The 18,074-nt window shown below is 38.4% G+C and overlaps 1 protein-coding gene across 1 annotated transcript; it reads left to right on the top strand.

Moving 5' to 3' along the window:
* Positions 1–6,964: 6,964 nt before the first annotated feature.
* On the top strand, positions 6,965–10,574 carry LOC104211864 (squalene monooxygenase SE2-like). Its single transcript, XM_009761004.2, has 8 exons — positions 6,965–7,431; positions 7,867–7,978; positions 8,116–8,290; positions 8,524–8,692; positions 8,929–9,147; positions 9,256–9,531; positions 9,880–10,158; positions 10,257–10,574. Exons 1-8 carry the CDS (start codon positions 7,186–7,188, stop codon positions 10,365–10,367), a joined length of 1,587 nt encoding a protein of 528 aa, XP_009759306.1. The 5' UTR covers positions 6,965–7,185; the 3' UTR covers positions 10,368–10,574.
* Positions 10,575–18,074: the final 7,500 nt, after the last annotated feature.

Raw genomic sequence — 18,074 nt, 5'->3', positions numbered from 1 at the left:
AGAAAATGCAAATTCGTGAGGGTCGGGCATCCAGTCCGAAAAGCATGTCATGTCAATTTAAAGCCAGCATGAGCCTCAGATAAGTCTTTCTTTTCCCCCGAAAGGGACGCTTCTCTTTTAAATTCATTTTTTCGCTCTTTGTTTACCTTTCTTTGAATCCCTTTCGGCTTAACCCTAAATTCCAAAACGTGCTAGAAAGAAAAGGTGGCAGGACCGGTTTCACAGAGCTCCGTCAAGCAAGAAGTAAAGAAAATACCCAGCCTCAGTGGTGCGTCAGTCCAATCCCGACTGATCATGATGTTGATTACCTCCAAAGTAAAAGCATTAAAAAAAATCCCCAATGAGATCTGCCCCAGTAAAAATCCCCAAGCAGAATGAGATGGAAGAACCAAAGCCTTACACGGGCGAATCATCATGAAATCCTGAAATCCGAGTCTTATCAGTTTGAAAGGGGGTCACCTTTGAAGCCAATCAATGGCAAAGTTTCTCAACGGAAATGAGGCCTGGACCAAGCAATTAGAATGATCTAGTCGCCTTTACCAATATTAGGGCTCCAATCCCTAAGTTGAGATTTTAGACATAGGGCCTCCATTCCCTAGTCGCCTTTACCAATATTAGGGCTCCAATCCCTAAGTTGAGATTTTAGACATAGGGCCTCCATTCCCTAGTCGCCTTTACCAATATTAGGGCTCCAATCCCTAAGTTGAGATTTTAGACATAGGGCCTCCATTCCCTAGTCGCCTTTACCAATATTAGGGCTCCAATCCCTAAGTTGAGATTTTAGACATAGGGCCTCCATTCCCTAGTCGCCTTTACCAATATTAGGGCTCCAATCCCTAAGTTGAGATTTTAGACATAGGGCCTCCATTCCCTAGTCGCCTTTACCAATATTAGGGCTCCAATCCCTAAGTTGAGATTTTAGACATATGGCCTCCATTCCCTAGTCGCCTTTGCCAACATTAGGGCTCCAATCCCTAAGTTGAAATTTGAGATATAGGGCCTCCATTCCCTAGTCGCCTTTACCAATATTAGGGCTCCAATCCATAAGTTGAGATTTTAGACAAAGGGCCTCCATTCCCTAGTCGCCTTTACGAATATTAGGGCTCCAATCCCTAAGTTGAGATTTTAGACATATGGCCTCCATTCCCTAGTCGCCTTTACCAATATTAGGGCTCCAATCCCTGAGTTGAGATTTTAGACATAGAGCCTCCATTCCCTAGTCGTCTTTTGCCGACATTAGGGCTCCAATCCCTAAGTTGGGCAATTTTTCTTTTAGCCGACATTAAGGCTCCAATCCCTGAGTTGGGCAATTTTTATTTTAGCCGACATTAGGGCTCCAATCCTTGAGTTGAGCAATTTTCCTTTAGCGACATTAGGGCTCCAATCCCTCAGTTGAGCGATTCTCATTTAGCCGACATTAGGGCTCCAATCCCTGAGTTGAGCGAATTTTCCTTTAGCCGACATTAGGGCTCCAATCCCTAAGTTGAGCGATTTTCTTTTAGCTGACATTAGGGCTCCAATCCCTGAGTTGAGCGATTTTCTTTTAGCCGACATTAGGGCTCCAATCCCTGAGTTGAGCGATTTTTTTTAGCCGACATTAGGGCTCCAATCCCTGAGTTGAGCAATTTTCCTTTAGCCGACATTAAGGCTCCAATCCCTGAGTTGAGCAAATTTTCTTTTAGCCGACATTAGGGCTCTAATCCCTGAGTTGAGCAATTTTCCTTTTGCCGACATTAGGGCTCCAATCCCTGAGTTGAGCAATTTTCTTTTAGCCGACATTAGGGATTCAATCCCTGAGTTGAGCAATTTCCTTTGGCCAATATTAGGGCTCTAATCCCTGAGTTGAGCGTTTTGCCTTTTGCAAACATTAGGGCTCCAATCCCTGAGTTGCATCTTTTAGACTTGAGGTTTCCAATCCTCTCATCAATTTTGTAGATTTTTATGGCAATTAACTCACGAAATTTTCCTAGTGAAACTGGGGCAGAAAAATTTCGTTCGTTTGTTTGTTTTGTTGTCTGAGCAGGTTTGACCTCGAAGCACAGGGATCGAGATGACCTACGGAGTGAGTCTCAATCCAGAATAAAAGAAAGGAGGAAAAGAACAAAAGAAGATGAGCCCAAATACTGGAGCAAACAAAGTGCGGATCGCTCAAGATCTGATTGAAGTCACGAGCTCCGCCAATCCCGCTTCACTCAATGCTGCAGAAATAAACAAGCGCCTACAACTTGCGAGCATCAAGATTCAGATCGAAGTCTACAAGCAGAATCAGCTAAGACTCAAGATCAATTTGCGAAAGAATTATAGATAGGAATCTTGTAACTAGTAGTTGATAGACATAGCTAGCTTAGTTTTAATTTTCCTTTGGTGTAATAAGGAGGTCAGTAAAGCAGTAGTAACAGCATGCCAAAATTTTCCGAACTACATTGACCTGATTCCTGTTTAGCCCAGGATATGTAGGAAACCTTTGAAGCAAAGGTTCGGTCAAATCTTTTTCAAAAAAAAATGCTTCACACGGAGTACTCGGATGGGCAAAAATCGCTCGCTTTATCTTTGCACGAAAACCCTTCGTGTTTTCGAACAAAGAGGGGTAGCTGTAAGCACGTGATTTTTGCCCTATATGAGAATTACTCCCAAAAAATTCAAAATAAAATAATTTTCCTTTGTGTGCAATTTTTGAATTTTTGTGGCATTTTTGGATAATTATTTGTATTTTTTTTGTGCATGTTTATTTGTTATATTAATAAAAAATATAAAAATATGTCGTATTTGCATTTAATATTTAATTCTACAGTTAGGAGTAATTATGTTTTATTTTACAAAATGAAAAAATCATAAAAAAATATGTATTTTTGCATTTTTAGCATTTAACGTCCAAATTGTGTGATTTTATCGTTAATTGCTATTTAATTGTGTGTTAATTATTATTAGGAGCTAATTAGTATTTTTAGATAATTTTGGGTTTTTATAATTTAATCTTAGCATTTTTAGCTTTATTATTTAGGAAATTGAATAAATAGAAAAGAACAAAAATAGAAGAAATCGGATTAGGATTTTTCTTCAAATCTTAAACAAAATACCCAGCCTTCCCCTACGACCCGGTCCATTTCAAACCGGGTCGACCCAGTCCATAACTCCAAATATCCAACACCCCTATCTTCCTATCTTTCATTTCACAAAACAAACCCTAAACCTAAAAGAAACCATCCCCCCCTCTTTCTTTTCTTCTTCAAGCTTCCAAAAGACCTCTCCAATGGCTGCTTCAACCATCCACGTCCAAACGACCATCTTATTCATCGTCCTCACGACCTCCAGCTCGAACACCCAGACCACCCTCATCGTCGTTATAGACTCCATCCGTTCGTCGCTACATCCGTCAACCGGACGAGCTCAACCTCACTATCCCAACCAGATCGTCCTCGTCATCCTTCTTCCAGTCGACAACCAATCAACCAGCCCCACGACCACTGGAGCCCCGTCGAGTAGCAGCTGTTGCTTCACGTTCTTCTCCTTCGAACACCCAAACCACTATCGTCCAGCTCCAAGCCATGAACGACCACAGTCGCGAGCTCCAGCCACTGCTCCTCCAGTCGCAAGCTCCAGCTCCACCACGCCTGAGCTCCGTCGTTCACCTCCAGCCAAACCCAGCAACATCACACGCCCAGTCCATCTCCCAAACACCAGCCATCCGAGGTCTGCTCAGTTCCGTCGAGGTTCAAGCTTTGGTCCGGTAAAGTTTTGATCGAGTCTCTTGTACGTCGACTCGGGTTGGTCATTCAATGAAAGGTTCTGTTTCTCTATTCTTAATTCCTGCTGCTTGCGCTTCCATGACAAATGTGTTAATTTGTAAATGTTTTACATAGAAATGATATTCTTGTTGCACCCCCGATCTGTTTGGATTTGTTGGATATGTTGATGAAGGTGACAGATTCGTGCTCATTTTGTTTGGAGTTTGTTAGTTTTTCATCAAGTGATTTAATGTCGCATGTTTATATGTTGGTCCCAAGTGTTTATTTTAGTTCGAATCATTTATCTTTGTTATAAAGTTGTTTGATTTAGTTTGAGTTCAACTGATGTTGAGTTTAGTTATTTAAATCTACTTGTTTGTCTTGTTAAGTTTGTTGATATGAATCTGACTCAGTTAGTAATTCATGAATGTTTGTTAATTTGGCAAGTTTATTATGCAGAAGTTGATTATTTGTTGTTGAAATTTGATTAGAAATTAGTTATAACTGCTATAGTTTGGTTAATTTATTTAGGTGGATTTGATATAGCTGATAGGGGTAGAATGGTAAATTGCAGTATTTTCAGGGGTAGAATGGTAATTTCAGTATTTATTTTAAAGGAGTCTCAAAAATAATTAATGAGTGCTCTGTCGACTAAGTATTAAATAATATTTAAATAATACGTAGTGGGGGACAAGACATAAGTTAGTGGGGAGGTGATATATTTATTTAATATAATAAGGGGCAAGACACAAGATAGTGGGGAATAATTCTTTAGTTTAATATAGTGGGGGACAAGACACAAAATAGTGGGGAATAATTCTTTTGTTTAAGGTAGTGGGGAGCAAAGCATGCAATGATGGGAATATTTCGGGGAGTGGTTCAAGACAAGAGTCTTGTTATAAATAGAGTCATTTTGTGACACAAAAGGGAGGGACTTAGAGAGAGACTTTGGGGAGAGACTTGGAGGACTTTGAAGAAGAAAAAAGAAAGTTGAGAGAGTTGACTGAATTTTGAGAAATCAGAATTTGAGAGCAAAAGAGAAAAACAAGTTGAACTTTTACTTGAATAGTTTCCCTTTGCCTTTCCTTGAGTGTTATTCAAAATCAGTAAACTACTGCATCTTGTATCCGTCTCTCTTCTGCTTTGACTGCGATTGCATTCTGGTACTGCTGGTTTTCAATCTGTTACTGGGTTATTCTACTAGTCGTTACTGGTTTTGCTGTGTTGCTGAACCTGTTTGTTGCTGTGTATTTACACTTCTGCTGCTTCCACTGATCTTCATCTTCTTTCCTTGCTTTCCAAATACCAGGTACACAAACTGATATACTGGTACATCTTGTAAGCTACTCGAAGCATGAATGCAAAAAAAATGGAAAATATTCGAAGTTGTAGTTTAATGTAGTCTTTTCTTTCTTTTACTGTCTGTATTTAGAACATTCTATGCGCTGCCCATGTAAACTCTTTAAACAACTCACTTTCGAAACTCGACTATAATAACTCGTGAGCATGTAAATAAGTTAGAATTCTTTTTCTTTCATTATAGAGACAAACGAAATAGAAAACATAGTCACTATAGGTCGATCCTTTTAAAACAAAAATGAGGCATGCCTTGCCAAATAAAAATGCAAATTGCGGGGCCCTCAATAATTGGTCATAATAAAATACTTAGAATTTGGGATGGTCCGTTTAGCGAATTTTTACGGCCTTCCTCAAAGATAATAACGCGTTAGACTTTTAGGCGCGATTTTTAATTAAATTACATTCTTCAATTCTGGTGCGCATTTATGCGACCCAAATCCAAATCTCAACGAAATCGGAATGTATTAACAACCACGGGTGCATTGATTGCGACGGGGTTCGAGATGCATTTTCATGACGTTGCAATTCCATAAAAAAATAATAATAAAAGCGGTTTAAACCTAATAAAAGCACACAAGTTATAACATGTATTAAAATCAGATATTTAGCCATTATAATAATTTAAGCGACCGTGATAGAACCACGGGATCCGTGGGTGCCTAACACCTTCCCTCGGGTCAACAGAATTCCTTACTTAGAATTTCTGGTTCGCATACTTCATTTGGAAAGTGAAAATTTTCTCGATTTGGGATTCAAGATAAACCGGTGACTTGGGACACCAAAAGCCAAACCTTTCCAAGTGGCGACTCTGAATTAAATAAATAATCCCATTTCAAATATTGTCACTTAAATTGAAAAAACCCCCTCTGCGCCCTTGCGGCGCGGGTGAAAAAGGAGGTGTAACACCCAATTGAATTATTGTTATGTCAGTTAAGCACAGAAGAATTATTTGTGGGCCCACTTAATATGTATAACGCTTTAGTAAAGAACGCTATATACATGTATAACATTTTAGTAAAGAACCCTATATATAGCGTTTTTTGAAAAAACGCTGTACTTTACTGGACAAACGGCAGTTAAAATATAGCATTTTTCAAAAAAAAAAAAACGCTATACATATTTTGGTCACTAAGTCTTTTTTCTACATTTTTCGTTCTTTAAGTCCAAAAGAACCATATTTTGGTTCCAGATTCACGTATAAGATCCTTTTTTTTATTTTGAATTAAAAAAAAGTCAAAGAATTTAAGTACTCCCTTGTCCAATTTATTTGATTTTAAGAGTCAAAGAATTTTTCTTTGACTATAATTTTTATATCTTTAAGTATTTTAAATTATTAATTATTTTGACTTAAAATAGTATTTTATGTACTTTTTAAATATGTAAATTTTATTTTAACAAATTTAAAGCTTTTATATTCGAATTCGAGGTCAAAATTAAGAAGTTTGAATCTAAAATTTAAATTGTATTAAATAAATTCGGACGGAAGGAGTAATTTCTTTGAACACTCCTCTCACTTAGTATCCTTCTTGTCTTCTCTAAGAACATGACCATTTTTATCAATAATATATCTTAATGTCAGATGGCCAATTGATATAAACAATTGTTAGCACAAAATCCAAATCACGCCTTAATTACGTAATTAAGTAACATCCTTAAGTATTCAAGCCTAACCCCAAAATTAGGCAAACACCACCTAGAGTCAACAAAAGAAAAAAAAACTAGCACCACAACCATTTAAGCAAAACCAGCAACTTTTTTTTTTCTTTTCTTTTTACCAAATAGAAATTACCTAAAAAAAATGTTTTTGGATCAAACATTTTATTTGAATATATATTGTATAAATGGAGCCTATAAAATTAGGGGGTGGTGTGGGTTGGTTTAAGTCATCAAAGTGTGCATGCTGTCCTGAAATCTCTCCCTTTCGCCAGCGAAGCATTCATCAATTTACAACCCAACATTTTTTAATATATTGTTTGTTTTTAGTGTTTTTATTATCAACATTTTCTTGTTTTAGATAGAGAAAAGATTCCCATTGTTCTAAGCTATAGAAGGAGTTTTTGACGGAGAGAACCAATTCCGTCGCCGTTTGCCGTCGCAGACAATGGTGGATATGGGTCTTTCCGGATCTGTACTTGCGGTGGTGTTTGGCTTCGTGGCAGTTTTGTGGTTTTTCATTCAGAGAAATGGTGGCCGCAAAGATAAAAATAATGACCCCGCCACCACCAGCACCACTACCACAACGGTGTATGATGGAGAATGCAGATCAAAGGACGCAAACGATGACGCTGACATCATCATCGTCGGTGCTGGCGTTGCCGGTGCCGCTCTTGCTCACACCCTTGGCAAAGTATATTTCTTTCTTTCTCATCCTTTATCAATTTATATGTACATCTTTTTTTTTTTAACAAAAGAAATTAAATTGAGATTGAGGAGTAATTAGATTGATTGATTTATGTATCTGAAGAGCATAGTTGATGTGATTATTTATAAAAGACATGAAATTGATTTGTTAATTTGATGAAATCAGAGAAATGAAATATGACTTGTAATGGAAGCATTTGGTGTGAAGGAATAAAAACAATAATTTTTTACCCTACAAGTTATGAGAAGAAAAGGGACGGTTATAGCACATAGAATCAAGTTTTACTAGCTGGTGGTGACTGCAAATAGTAAATCTTTATCTATTAAAATTTGCTGTGAAATCATAGGCTAAATATTGAAAGGAAAGAGGAAAAAATGGGATCTTTTAATGAGACTTGTGATTATGCATTTTGCACTACAGGAGGGGCGTCATGTAAAAGTGATTGAAAGAGATTTGACAGAGCCTGATCGAATTGTTGGAGAACTCCTACAACCAGGTGGCTTCCTCAAATTGCAGGAGTTGGGTTTGGAAGGTAAAGCTTCCAAATAATGTGATTTATTGTCAATTTATTCTCTTGAGGTGAAAAAAGGAAGATGTCTTTGATTTTTAGCTTGTTCTATCCTTTTCTGTTGCATTTTCTCATATTTTTTTTATCTTGGCCTGTTGCAGATTGTGTGGAGAATATTGATGCTCAGCGAGTGTTCGGGTATGCTCTTTTCAAGGATGGCAAGAGCACTCGTCTTTCTTATCCCCTGGAGAAGTTTCATGCTGATGTATCTGGGAGGAGCTTTCACAATGGGCGTTTCATTCAAAGAATGAGAGAGAAAGCTGCATCTCTTCCCAAGTATGTTCCTTCTTACCATTTTTTCTTGATAGATATACCTCCTTTCTTAATTCAATGCTATAAGGTTTTACATCTTCAAACAATTTCCTGCTGAATATATGTAGAGGATTCAAATATCTGGCCTTGCTAGTTTGGGATGAAGGCGTAATTGGTTTATTGAAACAGTTTCCTGTTGAAGTATCTCTGCTTAGATTGATTAAATGCTCTGCATGTTGGCTTTGATTTTTTAACAGTGTGAAACTGGAGCAAGGCACTGTTACGTCTCTGCTAGAAGAAAACGGGACCATTAGAGGTGTTCAGTACAAAAACAAATCTGGTGAAGAGTTGAAAGCCTATGCACCATTGACCATAGTGTGCGATGGTTGTTTCTCGAATCTACGGCGTACACTTTGTGACCCAAAGGTAAGGACACTAACCAATATTTCTCTTGGGTTTGTCTTTAAAAAAGAAGATGGCGCTGGGTGATTAATTGTTCAAAAAGCTAATTTGTGAAATCTTTTGCTGTTACTTGTTGGATGAATAAGAATTACTGCACCCAAGATTGTCCTAATGAACAAAAAATTTCTATGAACATCACCGTTGTTGTCCCCTCCTTTTGTTTCTCATCAACTCACAATGACAGGTCACGTTTTGTACAGGTAGAAGTGCCTTCTTGTTTTGTTGGTCTGGTCCTGGAGAACTGCCAGCTTCCACATGCAAACCATGGACATGTCATTTTGGCTGATCCATCACCTATCCTGTTCTACCCCATAAGCAGTACTGAGGTCCGTTGCCTTGTTGATGTACCTGGTCAAAAAGTGCCTTCTATTTCAAATGGTGAAATGGCCAAATATTTGAAAAGCGTCGTCGCTCCCCAGGTAAAGAATTGGTGAAAACTTTATCCTGAATGCCATACCATGTCATCATTGTATTATACATACTTGAGCTGCATGATGTTCAATGAGATGTCCACATGGTTGTTCTAGGTGCCTCCTGAGATAAAAGATGCATTCATTGCTGCAATTGATAAAGGGAACATCAGAACAATGCCAAACCGAAGCATGCCAGCTGCTCCTCATCCAACTCCTGGTGCTCTTCTCATGGGAGATGCATTCAACATGCGCCATCCCTTGACTGGTGGAGGAATGACTGTAGCATTGTCTGATATTGTTGTATTACGTGATCTTCTTAAACCTCTTCGTGATTTGAATGATGCACCTACTCTTTGTAGATATCTGGAGTCCTTTTACACCTTGCGTAAGGTAAATATCATTTTAAATGTTTCCTCCCATAAGCAGAAGATTTGGAGCTGGTACCTATTATCTACTTAAAGAATCCCTAGTGAGTTGACTAGATCTATGTTGACTAGTGAGTATCAAGGTTCTGGAACCCAAAAACTGATGTGCCTTTGATGATTTCACCAGCTATCAATCTACATATAACGGAAGTAATGCGAAAGGCTTGGTTCATTCTAGTGTTCTAGGATTTTCAACTCTTCTCAATTCTTCTATAACTTACCTATTCTCCTGCAGCAATATGTGAGACGTAACCTAGAATATTATTTGCCTTTATAGATATTGACTTATTCTGCTTGCATATTTTATCTGCAGCCGGTGGCATCTACCATCAATACATTGGCTGGTGCATTGTATAAGGTGTTTTGTGCTTCACCTGATCAAGCTAGGAAGGAGATGCGCGATGCATGCTTTGACTATTTGAGCCTTGGTGGAGTATTCTCCACAGGACCTGTATCTTTGCTTTCTGGCTTAAACCCTCGTCCATTAAGTCTCGTTTGTCACTTCTTTGCTGTGGCTATCTATGGTGTTGGCCGCTTGCTGCTGCCTTTCCCATCACCCAAACGTATGTGGATTGGAGCCCGGCTGATCTCGGTATGTGTTAATCTTGCTTTTTTGCATTCAATATTTGCTATCTTCACACGTTTTTGTGTGACCTCATATTTTGACCATTTCACGCGATTCAAACACAGGGTGCATCTGGAATTATTTTCCCTATCATCAAGGCAGAAGGAGTGAGGCAGATGTTCTTCCCCGCTACTGTTCCTGCATATTACAGGTCTCCTCCTGAAGTGAAATTGTAACTTCGAAAAACAGAATAAGGCTAATGCCTGTGTGCCACCTCCATCGGTATTCTGGTTGTGAGTGTCTTAAAGAGTTTAGTCCAACTGTTACATATTTTTTGATGCTAGTTTTTCTTTTCTTCCCTTCTCGTTTGTTCCCATGATTGATTGTATTATTAACTGGAAAGTAAATATGACTTATTCAATCATATATTGTCTCTTACTGTACGTTGATTTCTTTTTCCCTTTTTGTTTTTCCTTATATTTCTGCACTATGGGCTTAGGGTTGTGTTCACTTAATTTTGGGAGAAATTTAAAAATAGCCAGATTTAAAATTGGTCGTTCAAAAATAGTCAAGTTTCAAAAGTAATCGAAATTAAGCCACTTTTCATGTAAAGATAAATCTGAGAGAAAACACTGTTCAAAACCCGGAAAATATGCAAGTATATTATATTGGAGTTCCAGCATGAGTATGCTTGAACTCCAACATATTATACTGGAGTTCCAGGATAAGTATGTTGGAACTCCAGCATAATATGATGGAGTTCCTGCATAAGTATACTAGAACTCCAACATAATATACTGGAGTTCCAACAAGTATAATTGTCCAGTATAATATACTGGAGTTTGGAGCACAGACGCTTCAGTCTCCAGTATATTATACTGGCGTCAGCAAAGTATACCGGTCCAACATAATATGCTGGAGTTCATACACAAGTGCACCGAACTCTAGTATATTATGCTGGACCAGTCTCTGTTTCAGCAAAATAGTGGCTATTTTTCATCGACTTCGTAAATGCTGGCTATATTTGAATGACCAATCCGAAAACTGACTATATCGTGCTATTTTTACCTTAATTTTGCCAATTGTAAACCTCGTGCTCCAACAACAGCTGCGCGAATCACTAGCAAGTAAAAAGGTGTGAGGTTTAACACAATAATCGTATCTTAGGGTGTGATTGGTATAACGGAAAATGTTTTCTGTGGAAAATATTTTTCAAGAAAACAAAACAAGTAGTAATCTTATTCATTTTTCGGTGTTTGGTACGCAAATTAAAGAAAATGACTTCTCAAAAGTATTCATAAATAGTTTAGATATAATAAACATGAAGCCATAAACTTTCAAACCAACAATCTTCCGAACCCACAAATTTCATAAACTTTCGAACTGCTAAACTTTCAAAACCGCGAATTTCAAACCCGTAAATTTTATAATTTCTAAACCCGTAAACTTCCAAACACATAAACCTCCGAACTCATAATTTTGGAACTTGTAAAATTTTGAACCTTTAAAATGATAAATAAAAAGATTAAAACAGAAAAATATATTTAAAAAATATTTTTCGGGGGGGGGGGGGGGAGGGGGGAGTTCAGAAAAAAGAAAAAACAGAAATTTGAAATTGGAATTTTTTTTTTGCGGTGGGGGTAGGGTGGGTGGTAATGGAAAAACTGAAATTTTTAAAAAAAGGAAAAAAAAACTCTTTTTTGGAGAGAGCGTGGGGTGGGTTGGTGAGGGTGGGGAAGGTTGAGAAGGAGTTTTGGAAAATATTTTCCTCCAATTGGAGGAAAATGAATTCATAAGGAAAATGTTTTCCAAAACATTTAAGCCAACCAAACATGAAAAAATTGGAAAACATTTTTCGAAAAATATTTTCCTTCATACCAAACACACCCTTATAGTCAGACAATTTTACTTCTCTATTTCTCCTTAAAATGGAATGGATGAAAGATACAATTTGGAACTTTATATAGCGTGGTTCAGAAATCTCAGTAGATGTTCAATAGATCTACTACATGTTCACGTCTTATATTTTTCTCTTTCGAACATGGGCATTGGTGTTTGGTAACACAAATTTAAAAATCTTTTTTGATTCCACAGAAACCACTCAGATCCAATTAAAACCCCACAACGGGGCTATTTGGACTAATTGAATTATTGATTCATGAGATAAGCGGTTATCGAACATCTAAATAGAACACTTAATTTGGTAATTAGATCCAAAACAATGCCTCATGCGCATGCCACACAGTTGTTCGTCTTTCATAAATCCAAGAATTCACCTCTGACTATGAAATACGAATGCCCCTCACTATCTCTGTTAATCATTACTTCGATCCCGAAGGCCAACGTAATAGGACCGAAATTCTATAATGTTATCCCATACTAATGTATACAGAGCGTAGGCTTGCTTTGAGCACTCTAATTTCTTCAAAGTAATAGCACCGGAGGCACGACCTGGCCAATTAAGGCCAGGAGCGCATCGCCGACAGAAGGGACGAGACGACCGGTGCACACCTAAGGCGGATCGGCCGGCCCATCCCAAAGTCCAACTACGAGCTTTTTAACTACAACAACTTAAATATACGCTATTGGAGCTGGAATTACCGCGGCTGCTGGTACCAGACTTGCCCTTCAATGGATCCTCATGAAGGGATTTAAATTGTACTCATTCCAATTACCAGACTCATAGAGTCCGGTATTGTTATTTATTGTCACTAACTCACCGTGTCATTGGGTAATTTGCGCGCCTGCTGCCTTCCTTGGATGTGATAGCCGTTTCTCAGGCTCGCTCTCCGGAATCGAACCCTAATTCTTCGTCACCCGTCACCACCATGGTAGGCCACTATCCTACCATCGAAAGTTGATAGGGCAGAAATTTGAATGATGCGTCGCGGGCACGATGGTCGTGCGATCTGTCGAGTTATCATGAATCATCGGAGTAACGGGCAGAGCCCGCATCGACCTTTTATCTAATAAATGCATCCCTTCCAGAAAGTCGGGGTTTGTTGCACGTATTAGCTCTAGAATTACTACGGTTATCCGAGTAGTAGATACCATATAACAAACTATAACTGATTTAATGAGCCATTCGCAGTTTCACAGTCTGAATTTGTTCATACTTACACATGGATGGCTTAATCTTTGAGACAAGCATATGACTACTGGCAGGATCAACCAGGTAGCATTCCTCATTGACGCCGGCGTCGCATGAGCATTGCTGACCCAAAGGGCACGACCAAGTCCAAGACGAGCACAACTGTCATTCGTAATGAGCATTCTTTGGGCAGATAGGAGCCAATGAAAACCCCATGCCCATTGCGTTTACCGAATCCGAGAGTCCGAGCATACTAGTTGTGGACCAAGCCATCGCAAGGCGAAGCGAGGACGACATGGAACACAACTGCAACTTTTGGTTCACCCCGCACGTAGAACGCGAGGGGTGAAAGGCAACCGATTGTGCTTGATAATGCCTTGGCATTAGGTATGCAACACAGAAAACCGACGCCGAACAAGCCTAATTTGTGCTTGTGCCATGACTGAGATGGCATGCGGGCTAGGACGTTGCTGCTCAAGCAGGGATCCAACCTAGCCACACAAGCCGAATACCACTCATCTGCCGCACGTACACTTGCCTCGCCGATACAAGCGAACAACAACCCCAACACGCGACACGCAACCATGTGTTGTTGCCGATGCCAACATTGCAAATCCAAGACAAGCCCCGCAAAGCACGAACAGGGGGTTGGAGCGATTCCAGACACAACACATAACAACCGATGGAAATCGGCAATCGGCAATATACTGATGGCAATCGGCAATATACTGATGGCAACCGATGGCAATCGGCAATATACTGAGCTTCGCCCCATGCGCATGGCACCTTGCGTCGCTACTTGCCCAAAGCTCCGCCGTTCGTTGCCAAAAGCCATCAGCTGCCACAAGCGATGCTAGACACAACCCACAACAACCGATGTCAATCGACAACTTACTAAGTTTCGCCCCATGCACATGGCACCTTGCGGCGCTACTTGCACGACGCTTTGCCGTTCCATTTCCAAAAGCCATCAACCGCCATGAGCGATGTCGCCTCCCGATGTTGCCCGCAACAACCGATGGCAATCGACTTGTACTGAGCTTAGCCCCATGCGCACGACACCTTGAGGCGCTACTTGCACGACGCTCCGCTATTCGTTTGCAAAAGCTATCAGCTGCCACAAGCGATGCCAGACACAACCCACGACAACCGATGGCAATCGGCAACTTACTAAGCTTTGCCCCATGCGCATGGAACCTTGCAGTGCTACTTGCACGACGCTTTGCTATTCCATTTCCAAAAGCCATCAGCCACCATGGGCGATGTCACCTCCCGATGTTGCCCGCAACAATCGATGGCAATCGACATGTACTGAGCTTCGCCCCATGCGCATGGCACCTTGCGGCGTTACTTGCACGACGCTCCGCCGTTCATTGCCAAAAGCCATCAGCTGCCATGAACGGTGCCAGACACAACCCACAACAACCAATGGCAATCGACAATTTACTGAGCTTCACCCCATGCGCATGTCACCTTGCGGCACTACTTGCACGATGCTTTGCCGTTCCATTGCCAAAAGTCATCAGCCGCCACAAGCGATGTTGCCTCCTGATGTTGCCCGTAACAACTGATGGCAATCGACATGTACTGAGCTTCGCTCCCTGCGCACGGCACATTGCGACGCTACTTGTATGACGCTCCAACGTTCGTTGCCAAAAGCCATCAGCTGCCACGAGGGGGTGCCAGACACAACCCACAACAACCGATGGCAATCGACAATTTACTGAACTTCGCCCCATGCGCATGGCACCTTGCGACGCTACTTGCATGACGCTTTGCCGTTCCATTGCCAAAAGCCATCAACCGCCACGAGCGATGTCGCCCGCAACACCCGATGCCAATCGACATGTACTGAGCTTCGCCTCATGCACACGACACCTTGTAACGCTACTTGCACGACGCTCCGCCATTTGTTGCCAAAAGTCATCAGCTGCCACGAGCGATGCTAGACACAACCCACAACAACCGATGGCAATCGACAACTTACTAAGCTTCGCCCCATGCGCAATGCGCATGGGTTGTTTTGGATCTAATTACCAAATTAAGTGTAACCATTTTAAGCAAAATATAAAGTTAGTATAAATCATATTTGTTCAAAACATAGAAGTCCTTATATAAGTACATATGGAGTAACATATAATAAATTATCATAAACTTATACATTAAATATTAGGAGGTTATGAATATGAAAGGCATGGGAGTTATTGAGATTATTAAAAATATAGGTTATGAAGTTAAAAAGGTGTGAGTTAAGAAAATAGAATTTTTAATATAAAATAAATGAAAAAAATGACGGAAAACCCAAAAAAAGGAGAAAAAAGATAAATATGTTTCTTGGCTTAAGAGAGGTGCCACCTCACATTCCTATTGCCCACTTATATATATCTATCTATACTATATTAAAAGCATGAACTTCCTAATTTAAAAGTTAAATTACCTAAATACCCTCTAAATAATTTAATTATTATTTTTAGTTAAAAAAGAATAGAAAAGAAAATGTCGTGCAATAACACCCCAACGAATGGATGTGTCCTTTGATATTTATTAACTGGTTCAATATTAATCCTTTGCCTAAAAGTTGCTTGATTGCAAATCAAACTATTCTCTGTAAAGAAACGTTTATGTCGACCTCAAATATAAAAAGAATTTGAAGAGAAAAAAGACGTTGTATATTACTTGTCTGTCTCATATTGTAAGTTTGTTTTTCATGTTCACATATTCCCACCCGATCATATATTTTAAGTGTTTAATTAATCTGGTATATATTATACTACACTTTTTATGAAACCTTCTAAAAATCAGAAAATCCTTTGACAAATATTATTTTTTGGTATCTTCATTTACTTTTATTTCATAGCAGTATTTTTGGTTCTGGAGTTTTATTTTTCCGTATTATTGTAGTTATTTTTAATATTTTCTCCATTTCAATTTGTGTGAAGGTATTTAATTGAGCATTGATTTTAATAAAATAAGAAATACTTTTGAAATTTACGGTCTAATATAAGCTATAAGAATTTTTGTGGCTTCTAAATTGATCATCTCGCTAAGGGTAATAAAAAGTTTAAAGTTAAATCGTTACTAAATATAAAAAGATTTCATTTCTTAAGACTGACTAAAAAAAAGAATATCACATAAATTCGGATAGAGAGAATACTTCTTGATTTTTTTTGTCGTGAACCTCTAAAATATTAGATTTCTTTTAGCAACAATTTTGTTGTTGGGAACTTGACTTCGCAATTATTTGATTTCTATAACTTACCAATTCTTTTGTTTGCGTTGTAGCCTTATTTTAGTTATTTGCATGAGGTTTCATGCCTTTTACAGTTGATATAATTTTTATCTTTACCTTTTGCAGTTACTAATACATTCTATAGGTCAGTAAATATTCTTTTTGGGTTAAATATTTTGTTAGCCTTAATTTTCTTACTTGATGTGTTTTCGAGCCTTTGCTTATTGTTTTTGTTACGAAATGTGATTTTAGCGTCTTTTTCAAACATGTATTTGTAAAAAGTTTCATCCTTATTCTCACTCTTGTTGCTATCGGTATTTTGAATATTGTGCCACTTGTGATTGTAATACATTAATTCATGAGATAATCTAATCTTCATATCCTGCAACTAAATAAAGGTAGATGGTCTTAATTTCAATATGATGTCGGCTTGCAGAGATGCTATCTCTTTGGATTAAAAGGAACTAATAATTTTTACTTAATTATCTCAGTTAAACCATTTTATGTAATTAATTATAAAAAGAAAGCAAGCAGAACGTAACTTTTTATGTTGAATAATGGAGACGATGTTAGGACCGTAAAAATCAGGTGTCATACGGAAGCTAGCAAAGCAAACCTTGAGCGACGATAAATCATACAACAAAGGAGAAATATACCAAAAGAGACACAAACATTTAACGTGGTTCGGTCAACTGACCTACGTCCACCGCAGAGAAGAGCAAACCACTACATAAAAAGAGAGTACAAAATATCGAGAGAACAACCTCACGAAGAGGCAAACACAATGGACACACTAACACTTGTCCCGTAAAGTTCTCCCCCTAAACACTACTCTCAAGCCCCTATGGCTACATTGTGGATGCTACTGAATCAGAAGGACGGATCTGTAATTTTTAGAACTCCAAACCTTTTCCTACAAGGAAAAGGACTAGCCAAGTATATGAGAATTATAATTTTCTTCTACAAAAAGGAAAACCCAATTAAGGTAATTATATTGCCCTTTCCTTCAACAAATAGGAAAACCAAATATGGTAAGAAAATTATGGCAAACACCTAACAGACGATTGTAAAACAAACATTGATTAGCAAATAAATATGTCTACATGCTTTTTTAACTCAAATAAGAATTCTTAAAACATTTATATAATTAAAATTCAACATTTTGCAAAATGAATTTTATAATAATAAAGTGAAATAAACGTGCAACGCACGTTCCGAGAGACTAGTATTATTATAATAGTGGAACCCTAAAAGTTAAAAGTTGAATTACTAAATTATCCTTCTAAATAAATTACCTAAATATTATATTAAAATAATATCTAAATAAAGAGAAGAAAATCTAATTTAAAGTGCTTCCTCCAAAAGTTGTGTTCTCTTATAGAGCAAGTACATGTGTTGTATCCCTTCTAAATAAATAAAACCATCAAATTTATTTAAAGGGGTGTGGTCCTTCAAAGTCACTAATATAACTGCCATTTTTTATTTTGCATTTAGTTTGGTTTCAACCGTTGCTATTGTTGACCGGGGTGTAATCCCATGCCGATCTTTACCTCTTCAAGTAATCATTGATATAATGGTAATTTACCTTTCTTATTTTATTTTTAGTTTTAGTTTCTTTTACCA

This window comes from Nicotiana sylvestris, chromosome 4 (assembly GCF_000393655.2).
Source record: "Nicotiana sylvestris chromosome 4, ASM39365v2, whole genome shotgun sequence".
Classification (NCBI taxonomy): domain Eukaryota; kingdom Viridiplantae; phylum Streptophyta; class Magnoliopsida; order Solanales; family Solanaceae; genus Nicotiana; species Nicotiana sylvestris.
This window is presented reverse-complemented; position numbering and strand designations above follow the sequence as displayed.